Genomic DNA, 23,686 nt, shown 5'->3' with positions numbered 1-23,686 from the left:
CCAATTTTCAGAGTATCTACTGTGTCCTTTAAGTTCGCTTGAGTTTTTGCAAGTTGCGTAACCGAATCGGTAGATGCAACTGAGTCAATTTTAGCTTGCAAGGTATCATGATTTTCATGAACAATAGTTTGCAGTTCTTTTATGGCTACTTCGTGATTCTGTAATGCATTTTCATGCCGCGAAAAAATAGGTTGGAAATGCTCACAAATTTGTGTTTTTACGTCATTACAGACTTTTTGACATTTCGATTCAATGTTATGTAACTCATTAGTTAAATCTTCACGTGTTTGTTCAAGCGTGGTGTCTAACTTTTGAAGCTTTTGTTCTATTGTGTCTAACTTTTGAAGATTTTGTTCCATTGTGTCTAACTTTTGAAGATTTTGTTCCATTGTGTCTAACTTTTGAAGCATTTGCTGTGTTTGTCTCTGATTTTGTTCCATTGTGTCTAACTTATGAAGATTTTGTTCCATTATGTCTAACTTTTGATGCTTTTGTCCCATTTGTTGCATTAATTGTAATAACAATGCACTGGTGTCTGAAACATGTTCCTTAGTCCTATTCGGCAATGCATTTACACCGGCAATATTCGCAGTTTGAAAAACAGAAAATGTGTCTTGACTTATTTGAGAAAACGGTGAGGACGCAAAACCTGAATGTACAGTATTTGCAATATTGTGTCCTGTCATTTCGGAATCCTGAGGCGAACTGTTGCCGACCGATCGATCGATAACGCTTTCCTGTTCACTAATTGTTTCACTCCCTACACCATTATTTGCAACCCGCTCCATTTCCCTATGCACAGTTACCAAATTACTACTTTGAACATTAGTTAATTCATTACATGGTGGCGCTAACACACTGCTTTCGTCTACACTGTCATTTCTCAGTTTACTTTGGAGCCTAGTATTACGTTTTCCACACGCCATTATTGTCACAATATTTCACACGACAACACAAAAAAAGCACATTTTGAAAAGCAAAAATAAGAGAACACTTTAACATATCACTGAAAATAATATCTAGTTAATTGCAAGCGCAGCTGCGAAATACTTTGTGCAAAACTACATGCATGCCACAACTGTTTTACAGTACAACAATGAAAGACTGCAACTACAAAGGAAATGCTATGATTACGCGCTAGCAATAAACAAAAGCTACACTAATTACACAAACTACAAGAAAAAAATCAGAAGATTCCAGTGAGGTATCCTGGCAGGGTCGCCATATGAAACGTCCCCTTAGAACAATCTACACACGACTGTGCTTAATCTGACACACAATATTTTTTAGCGCAACGCAATCTGACTTTCAAAAATCCCTACAAAAGAATGGCCCTGACCAACATTAACCTATACCTTTCACAAATCACTTACCTCACAAAAATCTTCGTTACTCGAACTACTGCAACACAGCGAGCGCCACTACTGCCAGCTAAATAAAAGATTCAAACTACGGAAGGCACTAACTACTGATGGGTATAGTTAGCAAATGAAAGATTTTAATAGAGAACAAACAGTGTATTTACCTTAATAGTCAAAATATATATGGTAGTTCATGACATCCAGTCTTACAAATTACAAAACTCCGCCATCTCTCTCCTCACGTCCACCACTGCTGGCGGCTCACCTCCAACTGCGCAACGCTATGCGCTGTTAGCATCCAGCTGCCGCTGCCCATCACTACAATGGCAGACAACAATGCAGACTAAACACAGACTGCACACAGCACAGCCAGTGATTTTTTCATACCGAGCGCTATGTGGCGTTACCAACAAGAAAACCTAAACAGCCTACTTACAGTCTTTCTTTCTTCTGGTATTATAATCATGAAAATCACTGTCGTTTTTAAACTGTTCCATGTTGTTGAGAACAAAGTTATTGGGGGAAAACACGGAAAAATTACATTTCGTCGGCGAGAGAGAAGATCCTCGCGAAGTCCAAAACAACTGCAGAGCTTTGCTCGATTGCATGTATATGTTAATTTAATTTATCTTTTATATGTTGCGACATTGAGGGGTTCATGGATAACATGTGTCAGGTATTTATATTATTACTTTTTATGGTTATTATTTAACGTTGAACGTTTATAGCTTTAACAGCGATTTTGTGGAAGAATGTTGGCTATTGATATATGCGTTATTATAGTTCGAGTATACATTAAGCTAATGGCAATGTACTTGGATACCATCATGTAAGGAAACATATGGTATTTTTCTATGGGTTCAGCTCTGAATAGGATATTTCAGTACAGACTATTGCGTTAAATTAGCTGCTAATTTCGTCTTCTGTTTTGCAAATTACCAAATTGATACCATACACAGTCAGTCCTGAATTACTCTCTAAAAAAAGTTAACTTAATATCATGTTATGGAAAGGTGTAAACCGTTCCTTGCCTGAAAGTATCCATCAGAGACGCCCAGTGTAACAATAAGATATCAGCCAAAACCGTATTTCCTTCAAAAAATTAAGAAACTAACAATAAAAATTTATTAATTTAAGACGAGAAGTATTTGTACATAAAGACAGTGTCCACGAGTAAAGAGATGTATGGAAGAAGATTACAGTGTTCTTGCATTATATTTCTAGTCAGTGTTTCAAAGTTTGAATAGAAGTCTACAGTTATTGACGACCATTTGTGGACATTTATAGCAAGATCCAAATAGGGCTTTCCTGTTAGCAAAAGTGGAAATCACAAGGATAAAATAACTGTAATAAAAAGATAGTTGAAAGGACTGGTATTAATCTGTCATTATATTTATTAAAGTAATTTGAAAAAATCACAGTAAACCTGAATGTGTGGCAGTTTTGGGATCTGAAACAGGCCCTCTGTGAATTCAAATACAGTGTCCTATAGTTGCAACACTCACGTGGTTGATGTAATGTGAATGCCCATTGAACTGTCATGGATCTCTCAGACTGTTCACCGGAATGTCGACAATTCTGGAAAACAACAGAGCTTTATTTATAAATTATGTAAAACTTATTGATGTACAGTCCCATATGCATACACGCTTTATCATTGCGCTCAACTGAAATTCGCAAGATACATGGACATTAACTATTAACGACACAAACTAAATTCCTTTTTATTGTATGAACGAACTTTTCTGCCACATAATGATGATATGCCTTTTATTGATGCATTCACTTTACAACTTAAAACTAAATGTGGTAAATAATAACGGACTGTATTTTACTTAACAATAACAATTTTTACAAAATTCTTAATACATTTGAGACTATAACATATACTTACATAAATATATCATGTATCGAAATATCCCACGTTCATTTAGTATTATCTGCCACCACTGTCAGACTAAAGTAAAATACTTGCTGTGATTGCTCAGAAAATCGAATCTGATTCATAGTTGAATGGCAAGTATCACAAAAGATTCACCACATATCTTCCAGCCGATCACGACATGTACAACCTTTCCGAAAGGACAGTCAGAAGCTTCTCACCAACCACCTCTAACAATGATACTAACTGAGACATTTCATTTCCAACATTTCCAGATTTTTGTGTAGGAACTTCCACTTAGCACCAGTTATGTTGTGATAAGAAACTGAAATAATTGCTATGCTGATAGATTTGTGTGAAAATGAACAAAAAGTGAGTAAAATGTTTGTGTATATTATAGGTGAATGAACTGTTAAGTTTTCTGAAGTGGTAGTATGACATATGGTGTACCCTAAATATATATATATATATATATATATATATATATATATATATATATATATATATATATATACTCATAGGAAAAACGGGCATTTATTTCAGTATGAGGTATGAGTTGCACCCTGAAATTAATAAACAGTCAATTTTCTATGACTGCTAACTAAAACGTAAATAAAAGATTGCAGATTTCTGAAGACGGTTGCAGATTTAAAGAGAGCAGGAAAAATAGGAACGGAAACCTGTTGATGAGAAGAAGGTCTACCCAGATCGCTCTATTCTGTTTGCGGATTCGTCTTCCATGGTAGAAGAAGATGCTGATGAGGAGGAGGAGGTCGAGGAGGAGGTTGAGGAGGAAGAGGAGTTATTTGCGCCCCCGTTTGATGACCCTCCGCCGAGAGGTGGACCAACACGTGGCACCAGTTGCTCGATAGGCTCTGTCGTGCTCACTGGAGCGTTGATGTCCAGCCGCAGTTTGGCAGCAACGAATGGCTTGGCGGCTTCCACCAGCTGCTGCTTCCTCTCTGCTGCGTTCTGTGGGCGCACGAGAAACAACAATATTATGTTTAGCCGATGAAACAGCAGATCAGTCTCTGGCGACAGAAGAGTTCCACTGTCAGTAGAAGAGTCGCTCTAAGATAAATGTCAACAGAAGTAAAACAATGGTTGTGGAGCGCAGAAGAATAATTCTTAATTATTAAATAATTTAATGCTGACGTGATCAGATGAACATATTAGACACATTTGGGCAGAAATAGAATTGACGATGGCAGAAATAAAGAAGATATAAAGTACAGGCTTGGTAGCTCAAGAATTTTATTTTTCTGAGAGTTAGAAATATCTTAATAATAAATATAAATTTAAGTGTGAGGAATTCTTTTCTGAAAGTATTAATAATTCTAATGGAACATCTTTCGCTACACGTAGAACCTGTCAATGCACTTAAGCAATGGATCACCCAATACCCTTTATAAACTTATCGTACAAAACAAAAAAAATTCAGAATTATTATTATTTTACCATTCATATAGTTGTAATAACATGAATAATATGATATTCGTTATTTTCAAATAACGTCATTGTTTCTCATCTTATGGATTTATTTCGAAATTTGTTTATTTAATATTTACATAAGAAGGCATCAGTTGTTAATTATAAACTTTCAGAATAACATCAAACAGGACTATAAATGAGTAAGTCATTTGTTATCTAAAATACTTTGTTTGATGTATACACAATCTTAGTTAATAGGTACGGTGGTGGCAGGAACAAGACGTAATTATTGTCGCATTCTTCTGTATAGAATACTTCTAATTTCATGGCTTTATTCTTGAAATTTAATTCAGATGATTCTTTCTCATGAAATTTGCGGGTGTAATTACACATTGGTGACTTGCTTTATTGTAACACCCAACCATAGCTTAATTAAAACATTCATCTGTGTACAGAGCCCCGCGTACAAAGCTAAGAAACAGTTAGTATGCTTTTATGCAACATCTATAGGATTTGTGCACCTCAATTATTTTATTTCATGTTCATATATTCGATGTCTTCTTCTACGTGTTCTGGTGTCTGCATGTGAGCGAACAGGTCAGAATCCGCCATTTTTCTGCATTATTATTAAACGGAGAATTTAAGGGATCGTAGCTGTTATATTAAAAGGCAAGGCGCAGCGATGTACCGATATAATATCGAATGCAGTCACGAAAAAGTAATGTGAGATATAGGGAAAATACCTGTATATATTATTTGTTAATATTTAACTTTCCAAAATATGAATTCAAAATTTTATGTATTTCAGTGTGTTTAAGGAAAGATGTACAAAATTTATGGCTGCCTGCCTATATTCCTGGAGGCGTAGACTTCAACTAAGATGTTCTGCTATACTAAAACGCAAGCATCCGTAGACTGTTAATTGCTAATACCTTGAGATAGCCAATTAGCTGTCTCCAGTGGCCTAACTCTTAGCTGCTTGAGTCATTCTTAACATTTACTGAGAAAAATAGTTGTAACGGAAAAGGTCGCGCAGAGTTTTTACATAACTAACAAAAACCTTATGAACTCTAATTCTACTATCGCATGTCATACCATCTTGTTTAAAAATTATTCCTCCAATGAGCCACGCTTTCGTCGAGGAACCACTATAACAAGATGAGAATGAGATTTTCATTCCGTGGTCTTCTTTCTCACTCATTTTGGCTGCTGTCATTGCTAAAATTGCAGTTGATTCAAAAAACAATTAACAACATTTTTCAAGTTCAAACACGTACTTGTTTTATGCATTAATAGAAGGGTCGTCACATAGTCTTATATGTAAGCGAAACATGAATGATAAAGAGTATGCGCAAAGAGAGAAAAAAGCATTAGAAAGATGACAATGCGAAAGACCCTATTTTTATTGAGTCGAGGCGGGGAGAAAATAATTGTTAGTATAATTTGGCCTAAACAAGCGGTTCATCGATACGATAAATTCTGTGGTTACAAGGAATAATTAATTTGATAATGTGGGGGATGTAAAAGTTTTATAGGAAGTCTAGAGCTTAATCAAAACAAGCAGGTTCAATTGAATAAACGTTACAATAAAAATTTGTAGAGATGAAGAGAATGGATAAATAGACTATTGCACTGCATTGAAGCAGTCTTGGCACTGAATATCACAATAACAACAAAAAGTAGGCATTACTTTCTGACTAGCTGTTCGTAAAATGGTGCCTCATAAAGTCTTAGCGCACATAAGTTTTATAGTCACGATCATTTCAGCTCAATGCCCAGGCGTATCAAGGCCGTTATTACGGCGAGAGGTGGTTGTTCTGGGTACTGATTTCTCAGAATCTATGCACCCAAATTGCTTGAAAATGTAATCACATGTCAGTTCTAGTATAATATATTTGGCCAATAAATACCCGTTTATCATCTGCATTTCTTCTTGGTGTAGCAATTTTAATGGCCAGTAGTGTAAGTAATTGACTAACTAACTGATGTCACATCAACGATTGTACGACTTGTTACTTCTGTAATACTTCTTTAAAATGAGTCTTGAAATTTGAAACCAGTAGACTGTTATAAGTAAGCCACTGCAATCAAGACAGCTGTGGACAAAGGTTCTCTTCCAAAACAGATTGTGCCGCAGTTTGACATTGTCACCTCTCATTAACAAACGGTTTAACGTACCGTAATGAGGCTGCCGGCGATCTTGGAGATGTTGGTGATGAGAGTGAAGCTGCCGCCGAACAGCTCGTCTGGTATCATGAGGCTGACGCGGGTGCGCGGGAACTCGGGAACCTCGTCGGGCGTGGTGGAGCGCGGAGGCGCCGCGGTGCCCCTGCCGTCCTGCAACACGCAACACTCACGTCAGCTCAGCCGGTGATCAGGAACGCGGAGTTTTCAAGTCTCAAATCACGATAACTGAGAAAGCGACGCTGACTTCGATTACTCTAAATTATGGTCACTTACTTCTGATGTGAAGGAAAAAATTAAACAGCACAGATACCACAGATAAAGACATCAACATATGAAATACATAAACGGAGGTGTTGAACAGCGTAGAAGGGAGAAACGAAAGTGGACTGGAGATTTCGCTATAATTAGGAAAGAATCATGTTATATCTGTAAGCAACGTATATCTGGAGACACCTGGAAATTTACAATCGGAAATGAAGTGCATAACTGTGCCTGTTTTGAAGGAGCTGTACGAGCACACGGCCTACGAAACTGAAAGCTGATTGAATTAGATATAGTTATTGTTCAATATCTAGTCAATCTAAGATGTGCCGAGATTGATTCTCTTCCTGGCCTAAAAGCAACCTCAGTGCAGTGTCTATGGTAGCAAATCGAACATACAACTGCAAACAACAGATGTGTCCTCGAGTAGTGGTAAGCAGTGTGAGCAGGCCATGGTAAGTAGTGGACATGCGAATGTAGGGTGACAACGTTGTTGTGCCGCAAATCGCAGTGAAGGTACATCTCTCAATCAAGTGCTCTACAGTTTCTGTAGAATGATCTGAAGAAGAGAAAAGTTTGTGCTAAGTTTGTCCCGTACACCTTGATTCCCGAAACAAAAGTAGTGAGATGTGCATGCCGTCAAGGCTTGACTAAAATGGAAATTGTGGACAATTCAATTCTGGAAAACCGACCACGGGTGACGAGACTTGCTGTCTTCAGTATTACTCTGCCACAAATAACAATGTAGATGTAGGTGTAGAAATCCACATGAAGAGTCAATTTTTTGACGACATAGCCAACATTGAAGCCAATGTGACGCGTTGGTCGGACTACATCACGAAGAATTGGTTTTGTGACAGTATCACATGGTTGTATGAGCATTTTGAATAACAGAAAACCTTCTGCGCCAACGTAATTGACTTTATATCTTTATGTACAGTATTGGTACTTTTAATATGACTCCACTGGACAAAAAACTTCGCTTTACTTCCCTTATGTAGATAAGCTGTGAGTATTTCTAATGAACTACAAATATCAATACCATGTCTTTCTATGAGAATGGGAACTTCCATATATGAACTACGACCTCATACGCCTACGTGAAAAATGTTACATTACACGCATGCTGATATCAAAGGCGTGTTTCTAAAATGTAGAAGGAATAAAATGAATAATTCTTTGTCTACCAAAATAAAACTGAGAAGGTTATTAATTCCATGTTTACATAACAGTGGACCCGTCGTTGCAGGCCACAAGGGAGATATTGCAGAAATGTGGCACAAACAACATTTCAAATTCCTAGACGTGTGTCACTTCTGTTGTATCAACGTTTATTTCAATAATTATTATACACTCATTTTCAATCGTACTTTCGTTTATATAACTGTTTCATCTCTTAGCGAACTTTCAGGCTGGAAAACCAAATGCACCGATTTTCAGTTATGAGGGTTACATGCTATGCTAACAGAGCTACGTTGTTCTTTTAACACATGAATCTAACTTACAGCAACTGTGAAAAATATCGAGGAATTGTTAATTAAGGAGAAAATGTAAATACGGTTTGCACTGGCTGGGAATATCAGGTACTCATTACTAAATAACCATACGGCTGCACACTTATGCAATCAAGCTGTTATCGTAGGATATGGAGATACAGCAAAGTGGAGATTTTACAATCAATAAAAACCAGTGAAAGACATCTCTGCACTGCCTGTCTGGGTCACCAGTGTGACTGTAAGAGTGTCCAGCTACTTGCTCAGTTAAATTACTGCTCATTCTTATCTGATGGGTCTTGCCTGCTCTGTGTCGTATTAAGAGCTACATAATCGTTACTGCTTCAGACGCAGATCGATACCTTTTCATAACTTATAGCGTTTCAACATTTGCTGCCCACGTAACGTTGAAGAAAAGACTAATTGCAAACTCCACTCAAGATGTTCGCATGGTACTCAAAACTAGTAGGAAATAAACATTACTATCGATAGTGAAGATTAAAAAGTTATACCGAGACTTCCAGAAAGAAAGAATGTAACAAAATCACTGCAAAATCAGATTTCCCGTGGTCGACAAACAGTCTAACAAGCGAATTATTTTTTAAATAAGAAAATGAAGCGTTTGATACTTGTAGCTCGATTAATAAAACAGTGAGGAGGATGTAATTGTAATCAAGATGTTTTCTAATCTAGTTCATTGACTATCTTCGTTATTTACAGCTTATTCTTACTAATCAAACGTATAATTTATTGTGGAGGAAGTGAAAATTAGACGTTTCATTATCGCAAGAGTTGTTACTAAAAAGTAATCAAATGTAATGTAATAACTGTCTGATTAAAGTAACATTCAGTTAGTTTCGAAATCTAGTCTGCAGTTGTTTACGCTTTACCTACTCGGAAGAAACTAAAAGTATTTATCGCTGACAAAGTTGTGTTCCTCATTGTTTATGCAGCCTTTTTTCCTGGAAATTTGTTCATTGTTGTACACGTTCAATGGTACGACAAGTGTTAAAAGTCTAATTCAAAATACAATTCGTTCTCATCTTGTACTAGATTTGTGCTTCGGAAATACAATGATGATGGTGGAGCGGAGATTTATGCTCGTCAATCTCATGATTTTGCAGCAGACTGTGGCTCACATAGGGATTTAATTTTTGGTATTTTGTTCTGGAGCATGCACTCTGTGCCAGAAAAACTAAATCTGACCTTTTACCTAACTGTATTCGCAGAATTACAATTATATGTATTTCAAAAAGCAGAATGTGTGCTTTTCCAAACCTTCATGGCATATTAAACCTGTACTCTGGATCAGCTCTCTAACCAGGAATCGTGCTTTCCATGTCCAATGATCTTACCAACTGCGTTGTCCAAGCAAAACTCCCAATACGATCTCATAGCTTCATTCTGGGAAACAAAGCTCCCTCTGTAGCGAAATAATTTCCTTGTGGTATCAGGATGGGTGTGATATCCTTAGGTTAGTTAGGTTTACGTAGTTATAAGTTGTAGGGGACTGATGACCTCCAATGTTAAATCCCATAGTGCTCACAGCCATCATCCAGAAAATCAGTTCTTTTCTTGTTATTATTTCATGTTAGCCTGCTGCTGGATCAGATCCTTTGTATTCCTTTGGTCTTTTGTGGAAAGTATGGCAAACGAAATCTCATTAGTTTTTCGTAGTGTCGTTATATAAGACAGAATTACCATAACTGAAGTCGTAGGTGTGACTACTAAGTCCTTACCCCAGTTGTCCAATAGTTAACGTCGCTTGTACGGCTGAAAATAACTGCTTGTTAAGTGATGTTATTCTGATGTCAAGCTGTATGTGAGTAGTCTGTCTCTTCTCGTTTATTTTGCCACGTATCTATAGTGATAATCCAATAATTTGTACCCGAATGGTTATCATCGTTTCACTAAGCTTCGGAGATGACATGCGATTCAACACGTACCTCAGAAGTCATATTTCTGTTCCGACACCACGATACCTCTTGAAGATGACAAGTAGTGTATGGAACCCTTTCAAGTACACCAAAATATTATTTACAATGGCGCAATTGTGCTTTATGTTCGAGATGGACATATGGGCTGGACGAGATGGGAAGGTACGTTGAGGTTGGGTACAGTTGAATGAATCTGTGAACCATATTGTAACTATCAAGCAAAAGAGACCTTAACCCTAGATCCAAATAAGAAGTACTCCACTAATCCCTAAAGTTTGGGAACGGGAGTGGTACAATATTTTTCTTTCGAAGGCCGAAAGCTAACCTTTATTTGTGAGCAATTGTAGAGCCTATGGCTGCCTCTGGAAATGAGTAATAAGAATTCGATGTATTATTGGCTCCATAGAATCTCCGTGAGCATGTGGACAATATCAGATAAACAAATATACGTAATCATAAATTTAAAATTGCTTGCTACTGTAATATTTCTGCCACACATTTTATGAGAGCTGATTCTCAAGCAACTTTTTTACGTCATTCTGCTTCTGAAAACCAGGTAGACAAAATGAATGACCTACACTGAAGTAACTGTAGTTATGACATTTTTATCACGTGAAAACGCAGTGCCTTACGCTTAATACAAAACCGCCTAGAGTATGACTGAGAATTACCACTCATTTACCGGAATCAAAAATTATAAGGTACAAGAATCTATTAAACATAAAGCTCGCACTGAATATTTTTTATTACCATGAAGTGTGTAACTGGGTTATTTACTATTACGCTGTTATGTGCGAAATTTCTCTCATTGTTACTGAACTGGCATTCTAAAACACTGGCGTTCAAATCCCTGACCGGATATCCAAATTTAAAATCCTTGATATCTGTACATCGCTCCAGACAACAGTGATTGGTTTCTCTGAATAGACTACTAATGGTTTCTTTGCCCATACTTGTCCAGCTATGTAAGTGTGTTTAATAAAATATATAGCAGTTGTGTTAAAAATACGCCCATGAAGGAGCAATTAATGGTTGTGAGTTGACAGTTATATTTCAGCAACATAAAATAAAGCAAGACTTACGTTTCACATGGTTTGTAATTTGTTGAAAATAATATGAAGCTTACATCAAAGTAAGCACAAGAAACTGTTTCTGAATGAGGGAAATCTTTAAGAGGAAAATATATTTTCCGAATCATGAATGTTGCTGATATTGTAGCTAACCTAAGAAAGGAATTCTACAGTGTAGCTACAGTAAGCAAACAAATTATGTTAAACTGAATCCTGCCTGTACGTTTTAAACTTGAGTGTTGATGCTGAGTGACCTTCTAGTGGAGGATGGTATACCATGAGCGTCTTCAGTGTACCTACGACAGATTTATAAAGACTAGTTGTGTAGTGGTTGTGCTAGTATATATAATTATGTAAATGGAACACAGAAGGAGATACATAACTAGTTGTTCTTTTGAGCCACTCTGATGTCGATTAAATATCCCCATGCGTCAGATGCATTAGAATTTACAGTAATGTATGCAGTGGTTCTATCGACAAAATGAAGGTGAATTATTACCTCTTGGAAGTTTGCCAAGATGAGTATACAAATATCAATATAGATGCCTCGGAAACTCACCAGTCTCAGCAGTAGATGTAAAAACTAGTATCAATGAAATATACTCCTAATATATTGCGAGGCCTAATGCTTGAAGTAGTTGTGGGTGATGTTGATCATGATGATCATGATTATTAAACTGTCACGCCGCAAGACACTACGAAAGTAAGGGCTGTTCTTGAGTTTAATGTTTCAGCTATCCAGGCCTGAAACGCGTGGAAACAAAATAATGGACAAGTATCAAAAATACCACAAATACATCTGCATAATCGGTGAGCTAGTGCAAAGATGAAGCGTGAGTTCACTCAGTGAAACTTACAATATTTCTCATTGAATTCCAACTATCTACAGTGTGGTTATAATTAAATTTTCGCTGTTTCAACCACTATAGACGGAAATCCATTTATTGCACGCGTAACTAACTTTATAGGAATGATGTTCAGATTGTGCACGCCAGGATTTGCGTTGTTAGCACCGTTATTGTCATGAATTGTCGTTAGGTGCCGGTATTGGTACGGCGCGTTTTGTTGAAACACAGGCATCAGGGTGCATTACAGCTGGAGACAATCATCAGCGGCATGGACAAGGCGAGCAGATCTTTACCCACTAAGCTGTTTCATCCAAACAATAACAATACTACTCTGCTCTTCGCGAATGTCGACGTATTAAAGCAATATGAAGAGGTTATATTTCTGCACTTTAAGAACAAGATTGGAAGATCGCATTAACTGGTGAATTGGAAATTGCTCTGGGAAGAAGCCAAAGTCCAATTGCGTCACAAATTGTTGAAGAAGTTACTCTTACTATGGCTGGGAATGCTGGAGACAACGTGCAATCTTCAAAAAGAAGATGATCATAGCGAGAGATGTTGCCTACATCCCGTCTGAGACATTTCTGGGTGCAGTAGAACAATCTCTAGTGCTGTTCCAGACTGTCACGTATGCTGATAGTCGTCACACTGAGTGACGTTAGTAACCTGGAACGTAAACACAGCATGCAATTAAAAGATGTTAGCCTCTCATGTGGAAATTAAAATGTGTTTATTTCAACAGTTTATTCGTTATTTCTCTTCTGCATGTCCTTATAAATGTTTCCACAATGTTTCACTGTTCCATCATTCCTCATTTTTCGTGAGGGCCCTCTCAAACATACAAAGTTCAATTATCACCTCCCTCAATGTCATTGTAATTTTTAATGTAAAATTTCATCACATCTGTATGTGCAACTAGCAATAGCTAATTGCACCTGTATACAGTACTGCTCATAAACGGCTGTATGGTGAGCAGGTATCACCTTTTATGATGAAGTCAGATATTAATTTCCTTATGCCTAGGTGACAACTGAAATGGAACGATCTATGATCTTCACCCTTCGAATCCACATTTTACATTCGTATAAAATTATATTAGGGCCAAATATGATGAGAATAAGCTTTGTGGATGCCATCAAAAAATAACTTGCTCTCAGCATTTCAATAAAACAAAGCTTCTGCGGCTAGTTGTTTTTAAAGGTCGATAAGTCTTTCTCTATTCCTCTTAAAAAAGTAAAAAAAGCGTGCCATATTGCTTTATAAACTGACTCAAGCGTATGTGCGTGTTATCACTTATTAAATAACTACCCGCAAAGTACTAAAAATACAGGGTTTTCTTCTGTCGGGCCACAAATTTATTACCATAACTGAGGAACTTCCGCGAGTCAGGAAATCCCTCTCTTTAAATATTACGATATATTTTGGTACACTAAATTCCGTAACGTTAGTGTGAGTGCGCTTCTTTAGCTACTGAGCAGATTTATTCTACTGGCAAGAACCATCCATTACAGACATATGAGTAAGTTAGGGATAGAAAACGGGAGAAGAAAATAAAATACGTGCAATCTTGTAGAAAACAAGTTTCTAAATGCTGCATCCCAAAATGATGACGTCATAATCGGAGGATGAACGTCACGCTGCCAATATCACCGTAATAGACGGTATGATGCAACACAGGTGAAACAACGTTCTCAAACGTGTTTCTAACAAAGACTTTTTAAGTGATAGGAGGTACATACATTGAAATAATGTCGATGACTTACTTTTGTTTACAAAATTAATTAAGCTAGTAAAAGTTCTATTCTGATGACGAGCTGACATTTCATATTCCTGAAACAAACGTAATGGGATCCACAAGATGAAATGACATCTGCGTCACTAAAAAGTGGAATACTGAAACTCTATAAACGCAAATTACAATCATAATTTCGGATGTCAATATATCAAGTAACCGTGATCTGATTCGTTCTCGTCTCAACAGACTAAATCGTCGATTAACTCTCTAATATCTTGCTTCGCGTTTAGTATTTTCTGAGGTATTTTGGTCCTTTCGCGTTTTTTATCTGTTTGCTAAATAGGATAAAATGAACTTAATTAAATAAAGTTATATTGATATTCATGTTTAGAAAGGAACGACATGGTATGATGATAAATGTAACATACTGTTTCAATACTTTGTTTAAGTTCCAATCTGCAGAAAAAGAAAGGAAGGACGATTAGGGTTCAAAATAATTCAAATGGCTTTGAGCAGTATGGGACTTAACATCTGAGGTCATAAGTCCCCTAGATCTTAGAACTACTTTAACCTAACTAACCTAAGGAGATCACACACATCCATGCCCGTAGCACGATTCGAACCTGTCACCGAGGCCGTCGGGCGGTTCCAGGCTGAAGTGCCTAGAACGGCTCGGCCACACCGGCCGGCCTTAAGATTAAGGTTTAAGTTTCTGTCGACAACGAAGTCATTAAAACGGAGCACTAGCTGGGATTGTTTTAAGTTTGGAGAAGTAAATCAGTGAAGGATTTATAAAAACAAAGTGAAAAGATTATAGTGTTTTTAAATATCTAATTGACTGTGACAGGTATAGGACGGAGAAAAGAGGGCTACATGAAACTTAATGTTTCCCTTTTGCAACAACTTTCTTTAAGAAAAAACTGCGCGTGCTAAGATATTCTAAGACAGACCTAAGTTATTTTAAGTTTCGTGTTTCACGTAAAGACGAATACAAAATACATAGGAGCAGGTTTTATGTTTGTATTACTGGAGGACAAATACATTCCTTACGGGTTAGTTGGCACAACATAATAGTGATTCTGATTTCACAGTTTTATTCTTAAATAAATACGAGCTTCAGTACAGTCTTATTACAACATGGTACAAAATGTCTTAGGCTAATGCATATATTTTGATCTTTCTTGAGTACAAAAAAATTTCTTCATAAAAATGTATTGCTGAGTGATTATGACTGATGGTTCTTGAAGGGAGAATAGAAGTAACTTATTTACTAGGCAAGATTGATAGGAATCAGTGACAGGACATGATAGTCATGGTTTTATAAGATTATGCAAGAAATATGAGTAAGAGAAACATATTTGAGAAGAAATCATACGGTCCTTTTACAGTCATTTTTTTCGTGTACTGTGGACCTAGAACATAATTTATACCACCACTGTCCATGTATATGTGAATTTACTGTTTGCGTAAAAGGGCCAACAAGTTCTTCTTGATCGTCTCGAGACTCCTGATATTTACAGGCTTTTTCTGCTCCACTTGCTTCTTTTGCTAATGGGCAAATATATGGAGCTCAGTCTCAAACGAAATACTCCTCGTCAACATACTCTTTTGCATAAAAAATGAAAAGACGTACAACAGACCATCTTTCTATATGCTGAAGTGCTATAATCGTTAACTGATTTGTTCAGACTACTAGCTGTTCACCATCTAGGTCTATACCGTGCACCGTTGATTTCAGATTCAACAGAAGTGTGTGTAATAGTAGTTCTAAGCAGCAAAATATGAACCCATGGCAGATACGATTACTGACGTAAAAATTCGAATCAAGATTTTCTGTTGGTGTGAATTGTTCGAGAAGAAGGCAAACAACCACGAATATTTTTAGAAGGCCTTATTTTATGCCATTACTAATTTAGGGCTATCATTTCTATGTTCAAAGAGCACATGCTTTGAGGGGGTGATAGTTCAGTGATTCTGAAGAAAAAGTTCATACTATTCCGAATGGTTCCCGAAATAGTATATATTTAATGTACGCTATTATTTGTTTTCTGTGTTATTCACATACTGCTACTGTTTACAACGTATAACAGTAGTGTAGAGGAAACTAAGACCCACAATTTGATACCGCACACTTCTGGTCTATCAATTTGGGAAGCTACCTCGAAAGGTCCTACAGAAAGTAAGCTACACCGTTATGTGCGTCGAAAGATATTTGTAGTATTCCCGTGCACTCTTCGCGCAAACTATTAGTCCTAGAAAAAAATGAATAGGACCTTTTTTGTAGGATATGTAATGTAGTTAAATTCTATACGGTGGCACGGTCACGCTGAGGGGGGGGGGGGGGGGGTTATCGAGTTATTCCATAAAAACGTACGTAAGTTGTTTTTCTTTTTTTTTTAATCGCTAATACTATCACCCCTCGAAGCATGTACGTTCCCTCTTGCCTCACCGTGTATATATGAGGAATATTATGAAGTCTTTGTTTGCCACTATCGTTTGTTCAGAATACATGGACATGCACTGTGCACTTTAACACTTGTTCCGCCATCCTAAAAAGGGATAATGACCGAAGTAAGACGAGAGGCTGTCGACTGTTAAGTATATAAGTGTATTACTCTCTCAATGTCATATCCAATGCTAGCACTTGAGCATGTTTTTGCTATCTTTATGAATATAAACCAGCTTTAAATCCGGAAATGTTTTTGCGCATGGCAGGAGCTTGTGACATGGATTTGACGAATACCTCACTGGAAGTGTAAATGTTAGCCACCTTAAGATGGGCATGATATCCTGAAACCAGTAATGGCATGAAATGATCTTTCACAACTAATTGTGGACGGCAGCGTTTTCCGTCAAAAATCCTTAACGGCGCAGAATTCAACAAGATTATGAGTAAAATAACATTGATTTTCTTTGTTAATATTCGTTTCTGTTATGACACGTTGCTGTGTGCCTCCTGGTGTGTTACATTAGCTCCTGAACATAAAAAGTGGCGGTGTGAACATCATGAGGCTTAATAAGGTCCGTCACCAAATGTGACAGTGGCTGTCGTGCTGAAAACTACTGTCATGCTTCCTGAAATGGATTCCAGCTATTGCTATTGCTAGGCAAAGTGCAGTACAAAACCAACAAGAGCACGTATCAGGATTCGCCATGTTGAGCATCGTGGTAGATGTAACAGGAGTCGATGTGACAGGATACAGCTCATTGTGCTGACAACGGACAGTGAGTCACGAGACGGATCTTAGAGGGATCGCGGACAGTGAGGAGAAGAGTGGGAGAGAAGGGCAGAGTTATCCGAAGAGGCCGGCGCCGAAGGAGGCGGAGAGTCCGGCTCCCGCCCCCGCGCCGCCGCCGCCGCCGCTGCCGGAGGAGCCTACCGAGCAGGGGCCGCAAGGCACGCCGATGCCGAAGGCGCGGTTCTTGGCCACGTTCAGGCGGTCCAGCTGCGCCACCTTGCGTGTCCCAAGCTCCAGCGCCTGGTTTAACTTCTGCAAGCAAAACACAGCGCGTGCCTCCGTCAGTCACGTCCTCTATCAGCTGATTAATTTGTAGCACCAATCCTCTACATAACAGACGTTGCAACAATAACACTTTTGCGCCAAGCAGCTAAATATTGATTTGTTATTATGGTCATTGTTTATTTGCAAATGTATGTATTTCTCTCACTGAATGTAATTAATAACTAAACAGTGATGTGACAAAAGTCACCGAATAGCGATAAGCACATATTCAGATTGTATTACCGCATTCACAAGTGTTAAATGGCAGTGCATTCTCGGAGCTGTCATTTGTACCCAGATAACACAAGCCAAGGAAAAATTTCTTTTTGGAATACTTTCTTTACTTTGATAGCTGATCTTTATAGGTATTTATTAGCTGAATCCAAATCTAGCCTTAGTTTTTTTGCATCACCCACAGTTTTCGAGCAATATGCTTTTTACTATATACGAGGGTCAGTCAAAAAGTAATGCCTCCTATTTTTTTTTTCTACGCTTAATTGTCAGGAAATTTAAATGCAATTACATAGGTTGAAAACCACAACATTGAGGATCATTTTGTCATTTTTCAATGTAATCTCCGCCCATCTCTACAGTTTTGGTCCATCTTTGAACAAGGGCATGTATCCCAGCACGGTAAAAATCACAGCTCTGCTTCCTAAGCCATTGACGCACGGATGTTTTGACGGCCTCCTCATCTTCAAAATGAATCCCACGATGAGCTTCTTTTAGTGGCCTGAACAGATGGAAGTCTGATGGTGCCAGGTCAGGGCTGTGTGGGGGATGAGGCAAAACATCCCATCCAATTTTGACAATCTCGTCAGAGGTGTGACGACTGGTGTGTGGTCTTGCATTGTCATGCAAAAGAAGAACATCTGCCATTGATTTTGTTGGGCGAACTCGCTGAAGACGTGCTTTAAGTTTTTTGAGGGTTGTGACGTATTGAACAGAATTTATTGTGCATCCCTGCTCCAAAAAATCAACCAGAATCACACCCTCTGTATCCCAGGAAACTGTTGCCATAACTTTCCCTGTCGATCGCACAGTTTTGAATTTTTTCTTGTGTGACGCCACTCCGTTGACTGCCTCTTTGATTCGGGTTCAAAAAAATGCACCCATGTTTCGTCCCCGGTCACAATTTTTTTCAGAAACTCATCTCCCTCCAAACGGAAGCGTTGCAAGTGTTGGGAGGCTATTGTTTTCCTTGCCTCTTTATTCTGATCGGTTAACATTCTTGGAACCCACCGTGCACAAACTTTTGAGTACCCCAATTGTTTAATAATCGTGATCACACTGCCTTTACTAAGAGAAATAATGCGACACACTTCATCTGCAGTCACCCGACGGTCACCACGAATGATGTCATCAACTTGCTGAATGTTGTGTGGAGTCACTGCACTCACCGGCCTGCCGCTCCGCTTTTCGTCAGTCAACGGTGTTTGCCCTTCAGCTTCCTTACAACGACGAACCCATCGTCTAACAGTGCTGACATCCACTGTCACAACACCATACACCTTCTTCAGTCTTTCATGAATGCGTATGGGCGTTTCACCTTCTGCATTCAAGAATTCAATCACACAACGCTGTCTCAAACGAACATCGATGTCGGCCATCTTACAAACTTCTGCTGTGCTGCCACCTATTGACACAGAAAGTTACTACTGCAGTGGATTGCAGAAGAAGGTTTGAGGAATGGCGCCAAATTCAAATTTTTCACTTAACTTAATTTTTTTAAGTAGAAAAAAAAAATGGGAGGCATTACTTTTTGACCGACCCTCGTAGTACAAAAATCCTGTGGCATAAGGTAAACGGTGAAATTAATGAAACGCTTTGTTGCAACATGACAATGGTTTTATATTTACAATAAGCTACTTAAAACAATGATATGTGTTAACAGAGGTTTCACTTGTCAGCTGGAATTGGTTTGTATTTTCTTTCTCTTTTTTCTTTGAAGCTTCTTGTGTAGCTCTTTTTTATGATGAGTCGCTTGCTGAAGTTCTCGGTGTAGTGACCAACATTAGTCCCTCATCATGATAGTGTTCCAGCATCCATGATAGCGTCTTTGCATCACTAGTTTTGGATAAACCAATAAACAGCCTCCAGTCTTCCCTTTTGTATTCTATACCAAAATCACCCATCAGACTGGGACTGTCCGGGCAGTACACTAAATCACCTTCTTGTTGAAAAAACTTGGAAAATTGCTGCTCTCTCTCTTTCTATACAGGTATATGCTTCTTCCGACTGCAAATAAGTTATTTTCTTTTAATCTAGAGCCAAGCAGTTCAGCTTTTTCTTTCGTTACGCCAAGATCCCTAACCAAATCGTTACGCTCGGTCAGAGCCAACAATTTGGGCCCTAGACTTTCTGTATTACAATGGAATTCATCATCATCTGGTTCATCTAAATCAGTTTGTACATCATAAAATACTTCTGTTGGAACAGACTTTAAATCATCGGTTGGTTCAGGAACCAGCAAATCTACACCACACCCTACTGGTCGGATAGCGGACGGAAAGTTAGGGTAGCTTATAACCTTCTTGTTTTTCGAATTATGACCAGTAATGTCAACACTGCAAAAGTAGCAGTCATCGGAATGATTTCTTGGCTCATATCTTTTTCCCATATCTTAAAAATCTCACATAACATACCTTATGCTCCGTCCAAGATTTATATTGATCACCAAGTATAGATCCATAGTATGATAGATGAAGCTTTTTCACAAAGCCTGTAATGTTTCTTTGGTGCTTTTTAATCACAAATTCACCAGAGATATAACAAAAACTGTCAGCACAGTTTTTACAACCACGATTATACATTGTACTGAGCACATGCCCAGGAAACGGGAAAGTGAGGTTAGGTTGGCAGTAAACAAAACACCATCTGTTAACACAAAAATAGAGTCGACGTTTTTTGGCAAGCAAATGTGTTTCAGCAGTGCTAACAACGCTATCTACATTCATTACACCTCCTTTATAAACTATTTTAACTATATAAAAGCCGTTAAATTCTTAAAAAAATCGCTTAATCTAATAAACTTAACTTTAAATTGTGTGGAAATTGTGGGTGATACAGTTTTTAATGTCATTTTTGGATTTCCCACCCTAAAAAATATAAGAAAAAGGTATTTTCAGCAAAAGAGTTTATCCATCGTTGGCCTATGTAATTAATGTGAAAATGTTTCCGACGTGATTATGGTAGTAAGAAGGGAATTAACAGACTTTTAATGCTGAGTGGCAGATGGAGCTAGAGTCGTGGGACATTCAGTTTGAAAAATCTATAGGGAATTCTATACTCCGATATCCGCAGTGTCAAGAGTGTGCCGAGAATACAAACTTTCAGGCATTATCTCTCACCACGGATAACGCTGTTGCCAACAGGCTTCACTTAACCAGCAAGATCAGCGGCGACTGCGTAGAGTAGTCTGTGCTAAGAGACATCCACCACAGCATTTAACATCAGCATAAATAAAGAATAAATAACATATCTGTTAGAACAGTGGAGCGAAATTTGACGGTACGGGGTATGGCAGCCGGCGACCGACGCGAGGGCCTCTACTAACAACATGACGTCGCCTGCAGCTCCTCTCCTGGGCTCGTCACCATATCGACTGGACTCTAGACGAATGGAAAACAGTGGTCTGGTCAGATGAGTTCCTATTTCAGCTGGTAAGAGCTGATGGTAGGGTTCGATTGTGGCGCAGACCCCACGAAGCCATGGACGCAAGATGTCAACAAAGCACTGTGCAAGCTGATGGTGGCTCCAAAATGTTGTTGGCTGCGTTTAAATGGAACGGACTGGGTCCTCTTGTCCTACTGAACCGATCATAGACCGGAAATTGTTACATTTGGCTATGTGGAGACGTTTTGCAGCCATTCATGGACTTCATGTTCCCAAAATGTGATTGGGCGAGAAATGTTCGCAACTGGTTTGAAGAACATTATGGAGTATTTGAGCGAACTATTTGGCCACTGTTTCGAAATGAATGCCATCGAAGATATATGCGACATAATCAAAAGGCCAGTTTGTGAAAAAAAAAATCCTACTCATGGAATATTTGTCATTAATCGACGGATGTAGATGCAGCATGTCTCAATATGCCATCAATTCAAAGACATGTTGAGTCCCTGCCAAGTCGAACTACTGCGTTTCTCCCTTTAAAAGCAGGTCAAAAACGATATTAGAAGGTATCTCATGACTTACGTCATCTCACTGTATTCCTCTGATCTAATGTAATATTAATAAATATGATTACTTTATAATACAAATGTACAAAGCAATTTGTCATATCGTAGATTCATGTACAGTTGGAATTCTAATAGGGAGGGAAAGATGTAGATGAATCCTTGTATCCTTTTGTAGCTGTTAGCCCGCCGAAGTAAAAGACATGAGGGTGCGGACTTAGCTCGTCAAGAGGACTTCAGAGAGTCAGCAGCAAGCTGCCGAAGAGTGACCATGCCGGGTGGAAACTGAAGCAGAATTATTTCACCATTTTTACAAGAGTGCTTCTGTTGGAACTACTACCTGCATAATGCAACGGGGCATGGTGTGGAATGCTCTAAGACGTCTCACAGAGAAATAAAGAAATTTAATAGACCAGTTCATATGCAGAACCATAGTTATCTAATACTTTCCATCACCATTGACTCTCACCCCAACATTTTCTGATTATCCACAAATTTGAAGTTAATTGCTTTTTCTATAATCAGTAATTAAAGTGTTCAGAGACGTGATTCCAATTATCAAATCAATTTGAAAGGTATTGAAGTTCATAAATTGCTCCACATGACGCGAAAATCAAATTTATGCAGTTTGCATACTACACTGAAATTTCGTTTGCTTAAATCAATGACAGAAAATTTAACATTTGTGTTTTGCATCTCTGTGCATAAAGGGTGCTGCTAAAAGTGATCTTGAATGGCATAGCAGCTCTAGGGTTGTCATACACGAAAAATCGTTTTGATTAGTGACTGATTAAGTTTCGTTAAAGAGGTATTTTGGTTTATTAATCTGTTTGGTTTGTAATTGTTACAGTGTGGGAAGTTTTATTGTATTTTTCGTGTTTGGCGGTAGCGAACTGTATAGAAACTGTGATTGATGATGCTAACTAGTTCCCGTCTAATTACAATGTTAATTGGTTGCATTTTATTTGTAAATTCTGAACGTAAAGAGAGAATAGGTCACTGACACCTACGCTGAAATTACGAGTCAGGTTTGAACTGGCAAACGTTTATGTTTATCTGGTCAAACACTATACCTATTTTTTAACGAACCTAGGTTCGAATCCTGTTTCAGTTTTATTCTCTCTTTTAGTGAAATACTATCTTTTGAAAAGAACTTTAAAGTCCGATTAGTTTATCCCTTTACACACACGATCAGGGTCACTAATTTCCATTTCGTAAGAGAGATGTTTTAAGCTTAGCACTACTGCTACTAGATAAGACGCCGTTGTCTTTCTTAGCTAATTGAACTAATACAATGCTATCGAATCTCCAGCCGAGTGTCACTCTATCAGCTCCTGGTTAATTATCGAGGCGTCCTGGTTATTCATAAAAAGGCGCTGGGGCGCAGCCCTCCCCCTCCCACGCCTTAGGACTCGTGGTAGTCTCATAAACAGAGATGGTACATTACGAGGACTGCTTGGGACCAGTTTCTGGTCACTATACGAAAGAATCCGTACAGCAAGTGAGACGGAGTTTTGCAACGTACTTTGTCTAGTAACGGGTCGCAAGCAGAAGCCAATCGGTAGTACCATGCTGTTAATGAGGCCATCATTTGTCTTAAGGGGAGCGTGCGAGACGCCGTACTGTATCGACTGTTAAGGATGTCCGAGACACTCACCTCGACACATCGCCAGAAGATGATTGGCGTGGCACTCGTCAAACGCCGCACCATTCCGACGAACTCACTCGGGTGAAACCTGAGAGTTTTATATCAGCACAGACACCGTTTTCGTCCGAAGTGCCTTCTATAAATACGCTTGC

General features: G+C 38.4%; 1 protein-coding gene across 1 annotated transcript in view; it reads right to left on the bottom strand.

The window, feature by feature from the left end:
- Nucleotides 1–3,798: 3,798 nt before the first annotated feature.
- The window catches only part of LOC126354137 (uncharacterized), a 39,097-nt gene continuing 19,209 nt past the window's right edge, over nucleotides 3,799–23,686 (bottom strand). The window contains exons 4-6 of the mRNA XM_050003534.1: nucleotides 17,586–17,696; nucleotides 6,853–7,011; nucleotides 3,799–4,215 (exon numbers count right to left, since the gene is read on the bottom strand). Of these exons, the coding sequence (XP_049859491.1) occupies nucleotides 3,943–4,215; nucleotides 6,853–7,011; nucleotides 17,586–17,696 (543 nt within the window). The 3' untranslated portion in view covers nucleotides 3,799–3,942. The remainder of the gene's footprint in view (nucleotides 4,216–6,852; nucleotides 7,012–17,585; nucleotides 17,697–23,686) is intronic.

The sequence above is a fragment of the Schistocerca gregaria genome, chromosome 3 (genome assembly GCF_023897955.1).
Source record: "Schistocerca gregaria isolate iqSchGreg1 chromosome 3, iqSchGreg1.2, whole genome shotgun sequence".
Lineage (NCBI taxonomy): Eukaryota > Metazoa > Arthropoda > Insecta > Orthoptera > Acrididae > Schistocerca > Schistocerca gregaria.
The sequence above is the reverse complement of the archived record's forward strand: the minus strand, read 5'-3'. Positions and strand labels throughout refer to the sequence as shown.